General features: G+C 44.8%; 1 protein-coding gene across 1 annotated transcript in view; it reads right to left on the reverse strand.

Annotated features, from left to right (window-relative positions):
* Positions 1 to 19,746, reverse strand: part of LOC119654722 (neuromodulin) — a 74,396-nt gene that overhangs the window by 30,013 nt on the left and 24,637 nt on the right. The window contains exon 2 of the mRNA XM_038060244.1: positions 11,169 to 11,402. Coding sequence (XP_037916172.1) covers positions 11,169 to 11,402 — 234 coding nt within the window. The remainder of the gene's footprint in view (positions 1 to 11,168; positions 11,403 to 19,746) is intronic.

The following is a 19,746-nucleotide window of genomic DNA, read 5'->3' on the forward strand; positions in this document are numbered from 1 at the left end:
GAGATGAAGATATTGAGTTGGGCTAGTAGCGTAACACACCATCATCACATCCAAAATGAGGATATCCGCGGTCGATATGGGGTTGCACGGATCCTGGAAAAATTGCAAGAGAAGCGGTTCCGGTGGTATGGTTACGTAATTGGCGGGAATTCACTTTCCAAAGTTTGTCCGAACACCCAAATCAATGGTAACTGACCAAAACACTGGCGGCCTGATACGCTGGATGGTGATTTGGAAGCCTGGCGACTGCATCCAGATCAGACGTTTGACAGAGAAAAATGGTGCATCCGATCACAACGAACCGACCCCGCATGTGAACGGACAAAGGCTAAAGAAAAAGAAGAAGCCAAGTACTTGAAGAAACGAATTAAGTATTGAGTTGCTGCTGACGGCTACCGCAATATATGGTTGCCATTCACCCCTTGGTGGGGTATAGCGCGTCAGCCACACCTATGCGCCATGGCTCGTGGTTACCTGAAATACGTTTCAGTTCCTCCCACGACTTTTGGAGATGCTCACACTACCCTCTACTGTTCTGCTCCAAGTGCCCTTGGGGCGACCCACTCGTCGACCATTTTGGGAGAGTACTGCACAGGGCAGCTCACAATTCAATTGTCGCCCCTCCTTAAAGTGCGACCTATCCACTACCACCTCCATCCTCCAATCACAGTGCGTACGAGTAGCGGGCCTGTGTGCCGACCAAGGTCTTCGATTGAGACAGTGTCAGGCCAGTGCATTCCGATGACACGAAGCAGACAGGTATTGACGAAAACTTGGAGTTTTTGAGTAACAGTTCGCTTTCTAGAGTACAAAATCATATTACAGTAAGAGACAGAGGAGTACTCTCCAGATTCCCAATCTTACTTCGCTTAAGCCCAGAATGTTCAGCTTATATTGCTGGAATTCCCAATCAAGTTGAAGAAATCGAGCATTATGAGGACCCTCGCTACCGTTATCGAGGAGCGTGCGCGAATCTCAGAAACCAATCATAGTTCGTTTTCGATAGCCGAAGGTCGTTGCCGTGGGGTCGCCCTTATTCGAGTAGAGTAAACTTTCAAAATTTACAGGTTGCTAGCCCAAAAATTTCTATCCTTTTTAGTCGCCTCTTACAACAAGAAGGAAAGACTTTGAGTGTATTCTTAAGTCTCAACTCACAGGGTAAAAATTAGATTTCCGATATAGGGGAGCCAGGTTTTCTATGAGTAATTGAATGGAGTTCAGAAAACATTTTCCTGGTTGGCATTGTGACCATGAAGGGTAATCTAAATGCAAGGTGGGCTCTGACAACAGCTTACTCGGGTATGTGATGGGGAGACACGTTTTTGATAGCGACAACGGTGAAATCTTTGTAGGTTTCTGTAATTTTTATCCCATCGTAATCGGCGCTAAAGCCCAAAGCATCCCACGCTGCCAGGGCAAAGCCTTCCACAGGACCAATGGGGTTTTGACTGATAGGCCCCGGGACTCGGTTCAATGTGGAAATGTGTTGGCGAGTTGGTGACTGCAAGGGAGCTGAGAGTTCTAATTTCTGCTACAACTAAACTCACGCATGTATTACGGTGCAGAGGGTTCACCGGAACTATGCCATCCCCAGTGAAACACCTGTAGTTGAAATTCTGGATACCTTAAAGTAGAAACTTTTTGTCGTATGCAGTCGGTTACGGCGCAACATACGCGAGGAACCAACGGAGCTTTTTCAGATCTCTCAACGAGCCTCAACAGAACCTCTAGACAGTACAGTTTTCGGTGATGAAAGTGAGAGAATATTGGGCTGGGCATTGGAGGTTACCCGCCCAGCATGCTGAGTGGATCACCGCCCAAGGCACCCACCATGTCAATACGCCCAGCATGGATTATGCGGATGTTACCGAAGAGCTCGAAAAACTGGAGGGGCCCAGGTTTGGATCGGGTGCAGAATCTCTGGTACAAGAAATTTACCAGCATACACAGTCGGTTGGCACACAGCATAAATGAGGCTATGAGTCGGCCGGAGCAATTTCCACTCTTTCTCACTGCGTGGATTACCTACCTTATCCCTAAGAAGGACACGGTGCAGGACCCCGCAGACATAAGACCGAATATTTGCTTACCAAACCTCTACAAATTCATAACATCCATTATTAGTGGAAGGGTCAATGCGCACCTCCAGAGCAATAACATTCTGTCCGAGGAGCAGAAGGGCTGCCGAATTGGGTCAAGGGGTTGCAAACACAAAGGCAAAGACAACTCATTATCGACTCGGTAGTTGTAGGACTAGCAACTAGCGAGGCCAAAGAAACCTCTTTAGTTGCTATATCGATTATGTCAAGACTTTCGTCGCATACCTGGCTCCCAATATAATAAAATTTTTGGCGACAGCCATGAAAGGGTGGCGCACTACCTTATCAGTGCGTTCATCTGAGGGTGCCAATTCCTCAGAGCCCATGCGTATACGGAGGGGCATCTTCCAGGGGGATTTGTTGCGTCCCCTTTGATTTTGCATGGCACTGAACGCTCCTTTTACGGAATGATGCTAGAGGGCACGGTTTCGCAATAAAATATGGCCTACGTGCTAAGTGCGAGCTGACACACTTGATGTATACATTTGTATTACGTACGCAACTTACGTGGCCCCAAATTGGGCGTCAACTCGGTCACCAAGGCTGCCAATCGTGAACACTGACTGTGCGAGATAATACATATATGGAACCGGACGGCACGTGATGGAGCTAACGCGAATGCTAGCAGTTCGTGAAATGTGGGCCGGGGTTCTCACATTCTTACATATGATATTATCTCCCTGTCAGGACACAAAGATTTAATCACGTGCCTTGACTCAGGAGTCAATAAAACTGATCCCACCCGGGGTAAACTACTCTACTACAGATGTGAAGTTTCGAGGCGGACTGATACCACCGAAAGTTTCAATCCAAAAGGAGATAAAATACCAAACGGCCTAATAAGCGAGAGGACTAACTCACAAACACCTAACGCGTGAGGAATGGACGAGGAAGCGAGTGGCTCCTGTCTCCTCAAAGGTGCCTGAATGGAGGATGTAGAAAGAAATAGAATGGACCTTGTCCATTCACTTGAGAGGGCATATCAATTCCTTTCGTCGGTAGTGTTAGTGGACAGGGCGAAGGGAGCTTACGGCCATATGTGAACATTACCCTTTGAGGTAAGGATGTAGTTTCAGTGATGTATCTCCACTGAACTAGCTGACCAAGCCCTGCGTGAAAAATTAGCTCCCATCCGAAAATTTCACCTCACTTTAAAGACGGCAGATAACTCCGCCATTCTATTAACATAGTATGCTGGTCCCAAGCCCAGGTAAACGAGGAGGGTTTGAGGCAACGTACTCTGTACTATCCTCAGTAAAACAAAAATAAAATGCTGAGATCAGGGAAAGAGATAAATAGACTATAATTGGAGTTAAATCCTCTGCTAAATCCTACCTGATCTCTCTTGGTGACAGGCCCAGCGACAGGTCGACCAAGAAAATGCATACAATGTTGTTACAAACATGATGATCGGATTGAGTCACAAGCTTCGGAGAAATGCTAGGGCGTCCACCTCAGTCGACGTGGCAGGACGGGCCCCGGTCCTGTAGAGATATGGGCAAGGGTTCTTGACGCATCGACGGCGCCAGGACGTAAGCAAGTTAGTCCGCACACAAAAAATAACGACATTGAACGCAAACGCGGTAAAAATGGCTATAAACTTCTCTATTGCGATGTTACCAATGCAATGATAATGTGGGTAAGTTTTACAGTGTTTTACACTATTTTGGTAGCTCACACATTCAATATGGTGTTGGCATTGCCATCTCAGAGGGTTTACGTGATGCCATTAAATAAATCGAACGATTTGATGATCGGCTGATGAAGCTCACCATTATATCAGCTGATCGCATTATTCACTTCTTCACCGCGTACTCACCACAGACAGGTGCGCCCTCTCACCACTCCACTCACCACAGGTAAGTCTGTCTACAGGCGAAAACAAACGGCTTTGGGCATCTCCGACACCGGGACCCTAGCGAACAAAAACCGTTATCGCGAATTCGGCCAGCCCGCCGGCAGTTAAGGATGGTAGTAGAATTCATTTTCATCCGCTAATATTTCTATAGGGCTTGACTGCCACGGCAATGGACTTGGTTACTAAGAATATAGACAAAACCGTAAACTACGGGATTACTAATCTGCCGGCCGACAGACTTCAAGTCCGGCTCAATTGTCCTAACACCCACAAGAGACTCTTCCAACTAATCAAGGCCTCCAAACTAGAGGATCATTCCTTAACAATGAAGGAGGAGAGGAAGACAACCCTCATTTTCAGAGGAATTTCCCTTCACGAATACAATGACGGCTTGGCAACGGGAATCAAGGAATCAGTACAGCTTACGCCAATTCGCGTCTCAAGACTCTCCGCCCCGTGGTCAAGGGCCAACGATACCAACTTAAGCTTCTTTCGTGTGACTCTCAATTCCGAGGCAGATGTCACCAGCGGATCAGTTGGGAGATACCCAGGAAAGGGGACGTCACTCCGTGTTTTAACTGCCTACAATCTGGCCACGTTTCTTTAAATAGCGGCTACGACCCCATATGTGTCAAATTCGCGGGTCCACACGTCTCTACGGACTGCCCTCGTTCGACTGTCTAAGACAACGCCGATAAGGAGTCGGCGACGCCCCTGAAATGCGTAAACTGAGGTGAACTGGATCATCCAGCCAATTTCTGCAAATACCTTCGTTGGTTGGAACTAAAAGTGTTCAGCATTCCCGCTCTGCTCCGTTCTTTCTCCTCCTTAGACAGACTCTCCGCTTTCCTCCTCCCGCATTTTGGCTGAACCACCCCTCCCTCGTTGACCCCTTCTTCCGCTGCAGTTGTCAGGGGTCAAGTAAGACCCGATACCCTAAGCTATTCATCGCCCCTACAATCCTCCACTCCCAGGGGGTTCTTCTTGGAAGGCAGGTCCTTTTTCAACATGTCTTTCTCCGCACTCTGGGCCACAATCTCTGGTTTCTCTTCCCTGATAGACACGAAGCGTACTTACAATTCCAATCCAAATTGTTAGACAACCAAAATGAAGGTGCTCACACTAAACACAAATTCGCTCATTTCACAAGTTCCTCGAGGAAACTGACCAGAATCTTGCTCTCCTAAACGAAACCAGACTTGGATACAACACGCTGCCAGGGGCACAGCCATCCTAGTGAAATCGGAACTAACAACAAATACCAGCCAGTTTTGAGGCTGTTCTCCTTGGTGGTGACTTACTGATATTTTGAGGACTTCTTTTTCAGGTCACAGTTGGATACTATTCTATCTGAACCTCGTTGTAGAAGTTTCCTACCCTTTCAGAGATCCTAGGTGGATCAACTAGACAAAGTTTGATCAAATTGTCAAGAGCAATCTCAACGTTGCTTGCGATGGTAACATTGGCACAAGAGAGGAATTAGAGTTGAAGGTTGGAGCTCTGGAAAGGCATTTGAAACTATCATGGTGGAGTGAAGATCTGTCGAACCTCAGGAAGCTGTTATAGACACAAACATACAAGGACTGTCTGAAGAAGTACAAGTTGGCCATCAAGACAGCCCGGAAGTGGTGCTGGTTAGAATATCGTTAGAGCGGGATTTTGGTTAAGAAGTCCATCCTTTTGTAAAAAGATGGAGCTGCATTTCGTTCAGATGCGTACCGCGATTCTCGGGATGCGTTTTCTATACCAGAAGCGCGAGGTAGGACCATGAGTTTGTGAAGGACTTTCGGCAAGTCATTCTCACCTTTTTCGTATTGAAGACCCTAGAGCACGTCCTGAGCATCAATACATGTGTAATCATGGAGAGGACGCCCTTCTCTGAATATCAGCACGCCTGCCTCAAAAGTAAATCCACCGAAACCGCTCTTCACGAGCTAATTACCACCGTTGAACTGTCAGTACACTACAAGCAATATACCCTACCCGCCTTCACACATAGCCAACAACGAGGTTCCAACAAGGATGAGGAGGAGTGTCCTACGCATTGTGTAACATTCTGCTGAGAATTAGGATGATTAAATACGAGTTGTGAGGATGAATGAACATAAAACTGAGGCTTAAGGAGGCCTGCAGTAGCCTTCCGCGCCTGGAGGAGGGCTTTATAGGGAAATGGAATTTTCGCCCGAGGATGGTTCCCTTGTGTGTTGGTGAGAAATCCAATAGGACCAAGGTTAATAGGATCGAAAAGCCATATGTGCGGGGGCTACTGAGGCTCTACTACTCTGCCAGGCAGTTGCCCTCGATGTACCCCCCCACTTCCTCCTCTGAACTTGCATATTAAATACGATGTGTAGTTTTGTCTGGTTAGTGAGTCCGGACGTTGGACGGCGAAGTTCTACGACGGCTTCGAGAATTTTGGACATTCCAACTTTCGGCAACATGGTGCAAGGTTATGACACGTTACTTTTCACTGACGGTCCGTGGTTGATGCAGGAAGGCGCTGAACAGATTGGGCACCACACTCAAAGTCACCTTCTTCTGCGCGTCGAGTCTGCGTCCCCTTAGTGAAACCTACTCCCACGATTTAACAACCTCCGATTTCAAAATGCATAGGCTTGTCACCTGCGCTAAGTCGTGGAGGATTTGACTCTCTTACAACAAGGTACGATCGCGACAGCTTTGCACGGCTCACTAGCTTATATGTGGCAATGCCCCTATGTAGACTTGGCATACTCTACAATTTCCAATGCCAGGGTTGCGGAAAGGAGGAGGAAACCGTCAGGCACTTCTTTTGCGATTGTTCAGTTTTAGAGTCAGGTTGCGATTACTAGGTAAATAATTTTTAAGTACCTCCAAGAGATCTTAAATTGCAGGGCGACTGAACTACCTTCATAAATACTACGGTCTGCCTCTGAAGATTTGTTGTGGTTGTAGGTTTTAGTTGTCCCACGACGTCGCGGTAGGCCAACAGAGAGAGCCAGGTTCTCTGATCCGGCTCACGATAATAGTACGTGGGAACGAGAATTGGCCAGGCCTTCAGCCTATGTGTGCCAGGTCCTAAGGATGTTGTTCACATCTGCAATGATATCTGTTGAGTTTGTTTGATTTGAGCTGCTAGCTTTAAAAGGGGGAAGGCAATGTTGTATTCGGCGTCATTGTTGATCGGCTTGTAATGATTTCTGATCGTGTTAGACGGTTCCTTGATGGTCATATTCTCTACGGCGGCAATCTTAACAGCTTTTTTATACTCCGTCCATTGAGGGCAGTCCTTATTCCTTCACATCAGATCCATTTTTTTGTGCAGGCTTCACCATCGCAATCATTTACTTTTGGATGCTTTACACATCTTAGCAATATGTCCTAAGTGTCCACACTTGTAGCACTGTCTTTCCCTTATTTCAAAGGGATCTACTTTAAAATAGGTTTTCCCAATGACAACTGACCTCAGCAGCGACACTGCCAGGAAGGGTAATTTTACAGTACCCGTCGGTATTAACCTCTGGGCTTTGATTACTTTTACGTAGGACTCTGAGGCTCGAATGATTCTCTCTTTTGTCCAATTGAGTGATACACTCTAAATGGTATGAAGATCTTAAGGCCGCGTTCTTTAACCCGTGGATCCATTATGAAACGATTAGCAACTTGGGAGAATTTGATGTTGACAATATCTTTACTGTAGTTGAGGGCTTTTGCGTATGCAAGGTTATGACTCAATATTCTTTACCGACGGATCAAAGATGGCCTCTCGAGTCGGCTTCCTCGAATACACACAGTGTATCCAAGTTGTATGTTCTCCCAGGTTTCGCCAGTGTATTCCAAGCGGAAGTACTGGCGATATTGGAAGTTTGTTGATGGCTGGGGGGAGATTCGAGACGCAGAGACGCCCTGAACCGTCTGGGCAGCATGCTCAAGGTCGCCCTCCTCTGGGTTCCAGGGTATAGGAACATAGAAGGGAATGAACGGGCTGACGGATTGGCCAGGCGAGGCTCTGCTTTTGGCAGCCCTTCGGTGAATACAGTCGGTGTTCCGCTGGCGGCTGTCGGGGGCCAAGTCTACTTGCACTACCTAGCAGCCGCGGGCCTAAGATGGCGAAAGCTTACGACCTGTGTCAAGTCAAGGAGAATTCGGCCTGCTTAGACCATAGCCCGATCACGAGAGCTCCTGTGCCAGACGCGTGCAAATACATTCAAGGTTACGGCGTTCTGCACGGGGCACTGGCCGCCAGGCCTCGGAATACCCTACAAATCGCATTGCCAAAGCTGCGGAGAAGGAAGAGAAACCCTCATGCACTTTCTCTGCGATTGCCCAGCTTTAGTTAGAGTCAGGCTATGGACACTGGGTTAACCATTCTTTGTAGACCTCAGAGAGATTTCTAGCTGCAGGGTGGGAGAGCTGCTTTCCTTTCCTGCTTTCCGGCTAGATTCTGCCTCACTGCTCCCAAAACAGCAGTCACGGTCTTAGGAGTTTGCGGGATCAAAACGGCGCACCACAGCGCTAATTGGGTTCTTCGGAGCGGCCACTGATACCTACCAACGGAGCGGTTTTTCAATAAACTCGAAAACCATCCAAACCCAAAAATTAGAAGACTGTATGAGCAGGGAAAAACAATCCCACTAGCGACCTTCCTTAGGCTTTTCCAGATACTTAACTCTGACTTAAAACCAATAATCCTGTCCCTCTTCGACGCACCTTGCTTGGTAGTAGTGCAAAGAGGCTAAGCAGTGTCTGACATCCAGTCACGATAACAAATCTCTCTGCTACCAGTGAGATTTGAACCGCCACCGTAGCGGAAGGAAGCCTGAAAAGGAATCTAGCAATTCAAAATGTCAACTCAAAAACCAACCTTTAATTTCGTTCTTTATTCCGAAAGCGGGTAAAAAGGATCCTTTTCACCCTAAAGCTTTCAGACCAATCTGCCTAACATCGTTCGTACTCAAAACGGTGGAGAAGGTCACAGAGAACTATATTCTAAAGCGTAATCACCTACATCACTGTCAACACGCTTACCGGGCAGGATGGTCAACTGAAACTGCTCTGTATCAGCTGACAGAGGTACTACGGGACGCCATAGAAACAAAAGAAATTGCACTGTGCGCGTTTTTGGATATCGAAGGAGCATTCGACAACACATCGCACACAGAGATACAGGATGCCCTGAGTCGCAAAGGAGTGGGAAACACCCTGGGACTCTGGATGGGCAAAATGCTAGAAAGCAGACAAATAGAGGTACAAACAGGTACAAATTCTATTATCATGAACACCACTCAAGGCTGTCCACAGGGTGGAGTACTATCGCCGCTGATGTGGAGTATGGTAGTGGATGAACTCCTGGACGTGTTAACAAGTCCAGGGCTACGCGGACGACATTGTTCTAATCTGTAGGGGCAAATATGAAGATACCCTATGTGATATCCAAACTGGATTAAGGGTTACTAGTGCCTGGTGCAGGAAGGTGGGACTGCGGATCAACCCATCCAAAACCACCGTAAGCTGGATCACCTGAGAGCGATAACATTACATGATATGGAGGTGAAACGAGAAACAGAGGTCAAATATTTGGGAATCACGCTAGACCAAAAATTACTCTGGAAGACACATGTCGGAAACACTTGTCGGAAAGCCACGAGGGCTCTGATGACTTGCAGATCCGTAGCAGGAAAAAAATTGGGTTGCAGCCCGAAGATACTACTTTGGTAATCTGGGCAGAAAGAACCCAACCCAGCACACAAGCCAGGGAATTACACAAGCTCCAAAGGCTGGCTTGCGTGTGTATCAGTGCGGCAATGAGGACATGCCCAACAGCATCCCTGGAGGTCCTTCTGGGATTAACCCCTCTCCATCTGTACATACAGATGCAGGCAAGGAGATCAATATTCAGGATGGCCGGTAGTATGAGTGAGGCGGAGAGCTGCCTAAATCGAAGGAAGATTGATATCCTTTCTAGGCGGTATCCCGAATTACTGATACCGAGGGACAACGTGACAACGAGGTTTCACTTCGATAAGAAGTTTGAAACACGTTGGAGTAACAAGACAAACTGGGAGAGCGTGGCTGCGACATACGGCTTAAACCACCAACTGATTGCTTGGTACACTGACGGATCCCTCACAGCAGAGGGAGCGGGTGCTAGTGTCATTGGCCCAAGGAAAATGTACTTGGAGCCAATGGGCAGGTACACTAGCATATTCCAGGCGGAAATATACGCCATAGACAAATGTGCCTCCTTTAATCTGTAAAGGAACTACAGTGGGCAGAACATAGCTATTCTCACCGATAGCCAAGCAGAGATCAAGGCACTTAGGTCCAACCAGGTGAACTCTAAAATGGTATGGGAATGCCTTGAGAGACTGAACACACTCGGCTCGTCCAACAAGGCCTGGATACTTTGGGTTCCAGGCCATGCTGGGTTGGAAGGCAACGAGGCAGCGGACGAACTAGCCAAGAAGGGAGCAGGGACGCCTTTACACGAGCCAGAACCCTTCTGTGGAATCGGAAACGATTTCATGGCTATGAATCTAAGAAATGAAGAGAAACGGTTGAGGGAACTATATTGGGCGGGCCTACCAGAGATGGAGCAGTTCAGGGTGCTTATTTGGGGATACGAACCCATGCGCACAAAGGATTGTTTAAATCTTACCAAAAAGAACCTCCGAATCATAGTGGGAATTCTCACTGGTCATTTTTGGCTGAGCTATCACCTAGGAAAGCTAGGGATATCTACGGACACTGCCTGCAGGTTTTGTGAGGAGGAGGACGAAACCTCTATACACGTCCTGGGACAGTGTCCGGCACTTGTGCAAAGTAGGTCGAGACATCTGGGAGAACACTTAGTACCAGATGCAATGCTGAAAGATCTGGAAGTAGGGAACATACTAAAGTTCCTGACGGTTATAGGCCTACTTGAGATACTATGATCAATAGGTACACTATAACCAGTAAAAGGGGCACAATAGTTCTTCAAGGACACGGTGCGACTTTCCCTTAACAGAATAATAATTCGTCCTTTTTGAACCGTTCATTGAGCTAAAAATAAATTTCGAAAACTAAAGTTTATTTTTGGATAGTTAGAGTTAGTCCTTGTGATTTGTTATACCAATTGCTAGGGGACAAATTTACCCCTTGGGGACGCCTTAAGTTTAGATTTATATGAAATTTGAGGAAATAAAACGAACTCTTGGGGTTGAAAATGAAAGTGAACGGAAGGAACTTACCTTTGTCATTTGGGTCGAATTCCGCCTCTAATTGCTCCTTAGTCTGTTCCTCCTCCTCGTGCACATGGCTCTTAGCACTGGCAGCGGACGAAGCAGCATCATTTTTCTTGGCGTCACACTTCTTGTCCATTGTTGACGTCGCTGTTGATGATGATGACGATTTATCACCCTGTTTCATACTAGCTCGTACCCTATGACCACGGAAGGTTGCCTGGATTTTGGTTGCTGCCCTTTCTGTATGGGGTGGGGGAGTAAAGAGCAAAGAGTGTCCTTTTATAATTTCGACTGTGGAAAACATACACATAGAGTAGTGGCAAAGATTCTACAAAAACAGCAATAATGAAACTAGTTTTTTACTTTAGGAGTGTTTGTACACGGAGTCTGTGAAAGTGTCGAAAAAAGCAGGCATCCAACCACACATAGGCACGCTCATGTATCACTGACACATCCTATTAAATATGAAATTAACTATTAATCAATCAAACGAGGGAGGAGCAAATATTTATACATTATTCAAAAAGATGTTCACGGAAAAAGGACATGGAAGATATGCATGGAGAAACACAGAACACTGTCACAGCGCAAGAAAAATCCATAAAGAGGTTGTAATTTATTCAGGGAAAGACACACGATCAGGAAGTATCTTTTCACAGCTCTGGGAAATGAGGAATGCCAATGTAGACTTTGTACAGTTCATACAGAAGGAAAAAGGAGTGTTATCATCGTCATCATTGATTTTCTACTTTCTCATGCTTTCACCACATTTATCTGACCGAGAGTCACGCATCGGATGGCCAGTGAGGCGACCATAATACCCAATCCATCTATATTTATGTAATATCTATAAAACACGAACACGAAAATAAGAATAAACTTTGGCTCGTGCCATTTTCCTCATTTTCCACACCCACAAACACACAAATGCTCTGTCTCTACACATTTCCACGGCCAACAAGGAGAGGAAACAAAAACATCGGGCATCGCTGAAAATTCTTTGTATATTTCCCTTTTTTAAATAAACTATTCATTGTGGTGGAAAAATATCCTTTTATCCTCCCACCCGACGATGTGACTTATTTCTAGGCTCTAATTACAAATCGATCACACACTTTTCCACTAGAAGTAAAAACGGATCCGAGGAAAATTCTGATTAGCGTAAAATTTGGATGTGAGGAGCTGATGGTGGGTTTCTTATCAAATTCCAAATATTTTCCTTGGGAATCTAGCATCGAGTTGGTAACGGGACGATTGTGTATCTTAATCTGGACGATTGTGTAGATATGAAAATGCGTTAGCTTTCACTAGGCTGTGTGTTAAAAACAAGCGAAAAACTACAAGTCGGGGTGCTTACTTTGCTCGATATTAGGAAAAATCGGTTTTCTCTACTTCTGGGATTTTATCTTTTTACGAATTGGGAACTTTTCTTTGCAAGTTAATCTCTAAATTTATCTAAAGATACTTAAACATTTCTCTTAGAAAATTTCAATCTTTTTTTTGCGGATATTTGAATCTCTAGCGGGTTCAAGTGTTTTCTTACAAAGATTAGAAAAATATTTGATGTAGGAAAGATAAATTGGGAAAACAAACTTTATAGAAAAATTGACACCATGTATTCAAAATTGTTAGTTTATATCTTTTTGCCGATTAGATAAAAGTCGGATATTATTTATAAAGAGAGTAACAACAACAGTTGGAATCCGAACTACACAAACGTTCGTCCCAATACTAAAGATGCACTGTACTGACTGGCTCTCTGCGCCTAGCCTACTTCCTTGCTGGCAAACGCTCGAGAAAATATTCCAACCCAAACACATCCCTTCTTATCGACAACCCCATGGCAGGGGTTCTCTAACATTGGCCTGTGTCGGGCGGTGGAAATAATGAAATTTTCTGGGGTTGATTCGTTGTGATGGAGTTTAATAACCTTGAATAATTATGGAAGAATGGAAATATAATACAAAGGAACTGGGAAATGGAAAATAAGGTAATCAGGCATGTGCTTTCTTCCGACAAAATTGTTACAGAAATACTCGTATCTGCTATCTAGTTTGGGACGAACCATTAAATGATTTTAATTCTTTCGTAAGATTTGAATATTTTTGGTGAACTTTGATTAATGGTTCCGAGTCTTGGTATTTTTGTTTTGTCCTTGGGGCTCCGAAGCTCAGAGGACTCAGAGCTACTACTCCAGAGGGACTAATGATCCGATCGATATCGACACTTTTAGTCCAGTCATTAAAGCCGAAAATTGGATGCGACCACCAAATTCTTTCAGTCAAGATTGATTTGACATGCAATTGGGGGTGGGGGTAGAGGGTGGCATAAGAAAAAAGTTATATAGCGTCGGTGTGCCTACTCGGAGAAGAGAGTTCTGCTCGTCTGCCAGGCGTTTGATATTGCATTCCTCAACAATCGCCTGGTATTTCGCGAGGTCTTTTTCATCCCCTTCGTCGACAGTACCGGCCATTTTATTCTTAGCAATCTTGCTGAGAATATGGATGGCCTTCTGGTACTCGTTCTTGAGCAGAACACCAGTGGACCTTCGCTTTTAGCCGGTCTCCGGTGACCTCTGTTCTTGTCGGTCTTCATTTTTGAGGGAACCCCCGATGTCGAGAGGTTCAGGTTAGAAGTATTAGGTCTGGTACTCTTTACATCCAGCTTGACGGCAGTGGATTCCAGGCTAGAAACCATTAATCCGTCTGCCGCTTCGCTTCGAGAGGTCCCTATGGTTGGCACCGAGTGTACTGCTCTCAACGGCTGGATGCCAGCAGCGCGTCCTACGATGATGCGTCTGACATCACCACCTCTTCGTCAGTTTTTTGTTTTTTCCTTTTTAAAATGAGTTCATGCCTTGGTCCCACGAGTAGTCCGGGAAGAATGTCCACCCTGGCTAGACAGAGCCCAACAAGGAAGAAGCAGTGCTAGCAAAAGTGTTCAGGGTGGAAATTGTCTGAACACGCTCTATGAGTTCGCCGGGACGAAGCATAATGTTCATTACGGTGATTGTTCGAAACCCTAAAGATATCTGCGAAAAGACCATGGGTGACTTCGGCTCGACCAATCAATGTACAGTCAATACAGGACAATTACAAACTACTACGGCCACTTACCTATTTTCTACCAAAAGGATGGAACGAGCCATTCAAACAAGTCCAAAGTGGAACGTTGTAGAGGGCGTATAGAGGAGCAGAGAAAGAATGAAGGATACTGGTGTAAAGCTTCCAACACCAAAGAAAAGCCCGCGGTCCAGAGAATCAGTTACGGAGGGAGTGCAATGTTTGCACCTCAAATCAGCTCCATAAATGAAATGCCAGAAAATCGGAGCAAATATCTGGACAATTGTGAAGCCAAGGAAGCAGGTATAAAGAAGGAAGCCCCATCCGGATGCAATTGTCATTTGAAGCAGAGGCGACCTCTCTTACGCTGAGATTTTGCGAAAGGAGATCTGGCGCTAACCGGCCTGCGAGACAATGTCACACGGATCAGAAGAAGGCAGAAGGGAGAACTACTCCTGGAACTTCGGCAGACGCAGAACGAAAGGACGCTGAACTTCCAGAATTTGGTTGGTAGGTCCTTAGGCCCACCGTAGGAGTAAGTCAGTAGAACTTTAATCCGCCTGTGGCTTTCGATGCTTGCTATAAAAAAAAACAAGTCGGGAAACCGGAAGCTTGACGCTTCTGGTATAAAAGGTTTTGTGTTTCCCTATGTGAGGAGCATAACGTAGTTCTCCATTGGCTTATAGCAGTGACCCGAGATATTGAAATCGCTCAGTTCTGGGCAGGTTACCGCCATTGCCAGAACTGAGCGATTTAAATATCTCGAAGGGTAGGTTACTGCCATTGCCAGAACTCAGCGATCTAAATATCTCGAGTCAATGCTATCAGCCAATGGAGAACTGCGTAATGAAATTGTTTCACGCATTAACTCAACCTGGATGAAGTCGTATTCCCCAACTGGTGTTCTTTGTGATCGACGTATCAGCGCACGTCCCAAATCTAAAATTTACTACAATGTCGTCCGTCTGCCGCTCTCTATAGTTCTGAGTGTTGGCCGACTATAAAGGATAATGAACGGCGTCTTGTGGTAATGGGGACGAAGATGTTGCATTGCACTGGTGGCGTGACACGTTTTGATTACGTTTAAAATGAGAATATCCGCGATCGATATGGGTTTGCGCCGATCGTGGAAAAACTGCAAGAGGCGTTTTCGATGGTGTGGTCACGTAATTCACGCTAACGAGAATTCAACAACCAGTATTGGTCAGAACATCGAAAGCAATGGTAAGCACCCAAAAAGCCGGCCAAAACAATGGTGGCTTCATACACTGGATGGAGATTTAAAGGTCTCGAGATTACATCCTGATCAGACATTTCATAAAATAAAATGACGAAACCGATCATCACGAGCCGACCCCGCTTGTGAACTGAAGGCTGATGAAAAAGAAAAAGATGTGAGGAGCGACGAGTGCACGACAGCTCCGTGGAATATAGCTAAAAATTCCATTGCCCTCGATTTTCTAGAAAGCGATTTAAATAAATCATTTGATGGAAAGCCCTGTGTTGATAATGATCAACCTCATACGCTTCACACTCTGAGTTTAATATTATTAGTAAATGTCAACAATTTAACCAACATCAAATATAAACAAGTCGGGAAACCGGAGGTTGGACGCTTCAGGTACGAGAGGTTTTGTGTATTTCTTAGTACGTAGCACGTAATATATCCATATATTATGTAGGAGTATCCACTTTCGGGTGATATTGACATTCATAACTTGGTAAGACCATGCTCTATATTATAGCCTATATCATTGCATTGCATTTCATGGTACTAGGATGAACTTAAGGGGGGTTTCTAATCAATTACAAAAAATTGTAGTAATATACTATTATTAACTTTATTTAAACAGATATCGGCATGGAAGGTATTTCGGAGCCCAGGCACCATATAGTGGCAGCCTCCTGATTGTTTTCAGATTTTTCGGTTTGGTAGTTTCTGAGAATGGCCCCCTTAAAGAAATGATCACTTTCAACCCCCCGCGCTCCCCACCCTTCCAACGAATGTCAAAACTAAGATCGACTTTGAAAAGTACTAATCGAGACCTTTAATATATTTGATGAAAAACAAAATTTACACCCCCCCCTTTTGCATGTATGGGGACCCCCCCCCCCCCCCCCCCCCCCCTTTAAATTGGACGTAAAAGGATGTAACTCACTATATGCGTGAGCGTTCACACATTTCTACCAAATTCGGTGCCAATCGCTACAACCGTCTCCGAGAAAAATGCGTGTGACGGACAGACAGACAGACAGACGGACAGACAGACAAACAGTAAACCGATTTTAATAAGGTTTTGTGTAAATACAAAACCTTAAAAAGGGCTGGGGAAAATTAGAATTCTTCTTGAATGGAATTTTAATATTTCACTGGAATTTCAATTATTCTCGTTAATTATGACGTCAGCATCTTATTTGTATGGCTTAGGATGCTGTTAATTGGCACGAAATTGATAACTTTGAACTTCTATAACTTTGACACTAATAGTTGAATTTTCATGAAACTTAGTATGTGTATGCACGAGACTGTTCTCTATGTCGGTGCAAAATTTGGTACACCTAGGATGAACTTAAGGGGAGCTTTTAAGTCAATTTCTAAAAATTGATAATATACTATTAGTAAATTTATTTGAGCAGATACCGGAATGGGACATCTCAAGAAGATTAGATTTCACATAAGTGTTTAACAAAAAACCTTAAAAAGGGCTGCAGATAAATAGATTCTTCATAAATGCGACTTTAATATTCCACGCGAATGTCAATTATTCCGGGTAATTATGACGTTAGCGTCTGATTTATATATGCGAGACCTTTCATTTGATATGCTATACAACTATATCCGGTGAAAAACATTTTTGAATCCCCCGTTTGCATGTATGGGGAGCCCCCCTTTAAACTCCACCTAAATTTATGCCACCAAATTTCGTTCGGATCGGTTTAGCCTTTTTGGAGAAAAGTGCGTGTGACAGTCAGACAGACAGACAGATAGACGTTGAATCGATTTTAATATGGTTTTGGTTTACACAAAACCTTAAAAAGAATGAATCTTTTATCAAAAACAAAAATTAATACTTTGTGGCGGCATATCGGAGGCGTCAACCTAGGCAACATTATGAATTCCCCTCCGCCTCACTGCATTCAGTGGCCGCAGAAACAGCTGATGGACTGAAATGAGACTAAGGTGAAAAATGTCAACAATGACATTTATCAACAGTCTCATTCTAGACTCTAGTCCCGTCTTTCGACCCACAAAAAGTGATAACAGTATTGTGTATTAAAACTAATTTGAAGTATGCTGTATGGCAAGTGCTTTGTCATCACGAACGGAAATCTCACTATTAGTTAAGAATTTTATATTGACGAGCGTCTCTAATTTAACGAGCACGTTAAAGTCACGATAGAAAGTGCCCGCAAGGCATTCATGTCTCTTCGAAGACTCTTTTATGCTCCACATCTTAGCTGGAAGGTTAAGATTATTTGCTATCTTACTTTGGTTAGACCGGGGCTCACCTGCGGGTGTCCTATTTGGTTTAATTTGAGTGCTAGTCAAATGGAGAAAATAAGGATTTTTGAAAGGAAATGTCTGCATGCTTGCACGGAGCTAAATAGGACTGCTTTGTCAAACTGTGAGCATTATGTAACTAATGAGGTCATGTATGCAGCAGCTGCTGTGCTGAGAATCGACACAGTTATCGTCAGATTGATTCGCAATCATATAGTGCGAAGACGCTTTTAACTTAAACATTCATTATTACTTTCATATTTCTTCATTTGCCACTTATGCCAAGAGAATTCTGCTGGTTTTTTTTTATCATTTCCCGACAACTTATTGTAAAATTAGATTTTTGTTTATTATTGTTTCTTTTCTCTGCCTGTAAATTGTTGTCAAAAATTTTCAGAGACCACAGTGGGTGCCAGGCGACCTCAAGCTTCAACTACCCTGGTCTTAGAAAAAGTGGCTCTGCCGAAATCAATTTATTTTCTGCGGTAAAACAAAGGCCATGGTAGCCAACTATGAAGAAATTAAAGAAAACAACACCACTTCGATCATCACAATCCAACTCTTAGCGAAGGGGCAATGCCGAGCTCTTCCATGGAGAACCCGAGTTTAGACTCAGATTCTCCACTTATTAAAGTGGAAACCAATCCTATTGGGGCCAAGTTCTCAACGGACGAGTTGAAGCAGTTCCCTTCTGTCAGCACTCCTGACCCCGGGCTCCAATCGGCGCCACCAGCTGAGGCTAGAGTCTTAATTATGGGTAAGCATCTGTCTTCAAACCACCTCCTGGCAAATGGCCTTCGTGCAAAACAATGCCTTCGGACAAACGGCCTTCAGACGAAACAATGTCTCCCGGCAAACCGCTTGCAGGCAAAACACAACCCCCGGCTTGTGCCAAAGTTGATTTACCAAAAGCCTCCGGGTTGTGACAATGTTGAAGGGAAAGGATCCCTGGGGCATCTTCGGCTAAGTGCAAAAAAAAGCGGCAGTGGCTTTCTAACGATCCAAACTCTTCGGCTAAAATGGCTGCAAAGAAGGCTCTGCCATCAACGACCAAGTCTTCATTAGCAGCCAGGGCTATCGAGGCCGATGGATTGGTCTTGTATGACAACACCAATTAATCCGGCTACGATACAGAGCAGTACAAGCAGCTTAGGAAAAACTTCCCCTACTTGTAAGGACTGCATCCTCGCAAGGGATAATATTACGCTTTGAGTCGGGAGGTGTATACCGTATAATGTTACGTATAAACTTTGTCGACCAAAGCACGAATGAGCGGCTGAGACAGTACTGCTCCTCCGTCAACGATGTGTGAGAGGGCGCGCGACTGACCCTGAATAGGGTTTTCGAGCTACCATCGTTTAGAAAGTATTTTTCTTGGCCTCCAAAAGAGGAGCGTAATGGTGTTGAGGTCCTGGAACAACTTGGAGTCTAGAACAATCTCAACACCTCCACCTGGTGGTTATTAGCAGCCGATAGGCCGGTAACTTTCCTCATTAACGGCGTTCCTGAACCGGATATAAAAAAAAAATCGGGAACAAACGGGCCACTGGCTCTATTACGGGCTTGGGACCGTCACATTACAAGTTTCGGCTTCTGAAACCATCAAAGGGACATGCAGACCACGGCATTTTCATCTAAACCATAAATGAAGCGCCATATCTCAGCCGTTACATCAATAGCTGCAAGACATGTATATACCTCATATAAGAACCATGGACTGTTGGTGGGGAAATTAGGGGCTTAAACTTCCGACATGCTGACTTGCTGCATGCGTGGTTTCAAAAGACCTTCAAGCTATCTTGGTTAACGACCTATCCGATGGCGATACCACAACGATTAAATTGACCATAAAAACCCAACAGGGAGATAATGAGATACTTTAGTGATCTGCCTATTCCCCTTATGACGTAGAAGAAATTCCTAGTGGAATAATCATCAGAGCTAACCAATATGCCAAAAGTGAAGGCATGGGAATAATAGCGATATAATGTTAACGCCCACCATACATGAAGTTCCAAAA

The sequence above is a fragment of the Hermetia illucens genome, chromosome 4 (assembly GCF_905115235.1).
Source record: "Hermetia illucens chromosome 4, iHerIll2.2.curated.20191125, whole genome shotgun sequence".
NCBI classification, from domain to species: Eukaryota; Metazoa; Arthropoda; class Insecta; order Diptera; family Stratiomyidae; genus Hermetia; species Hermetia illucens.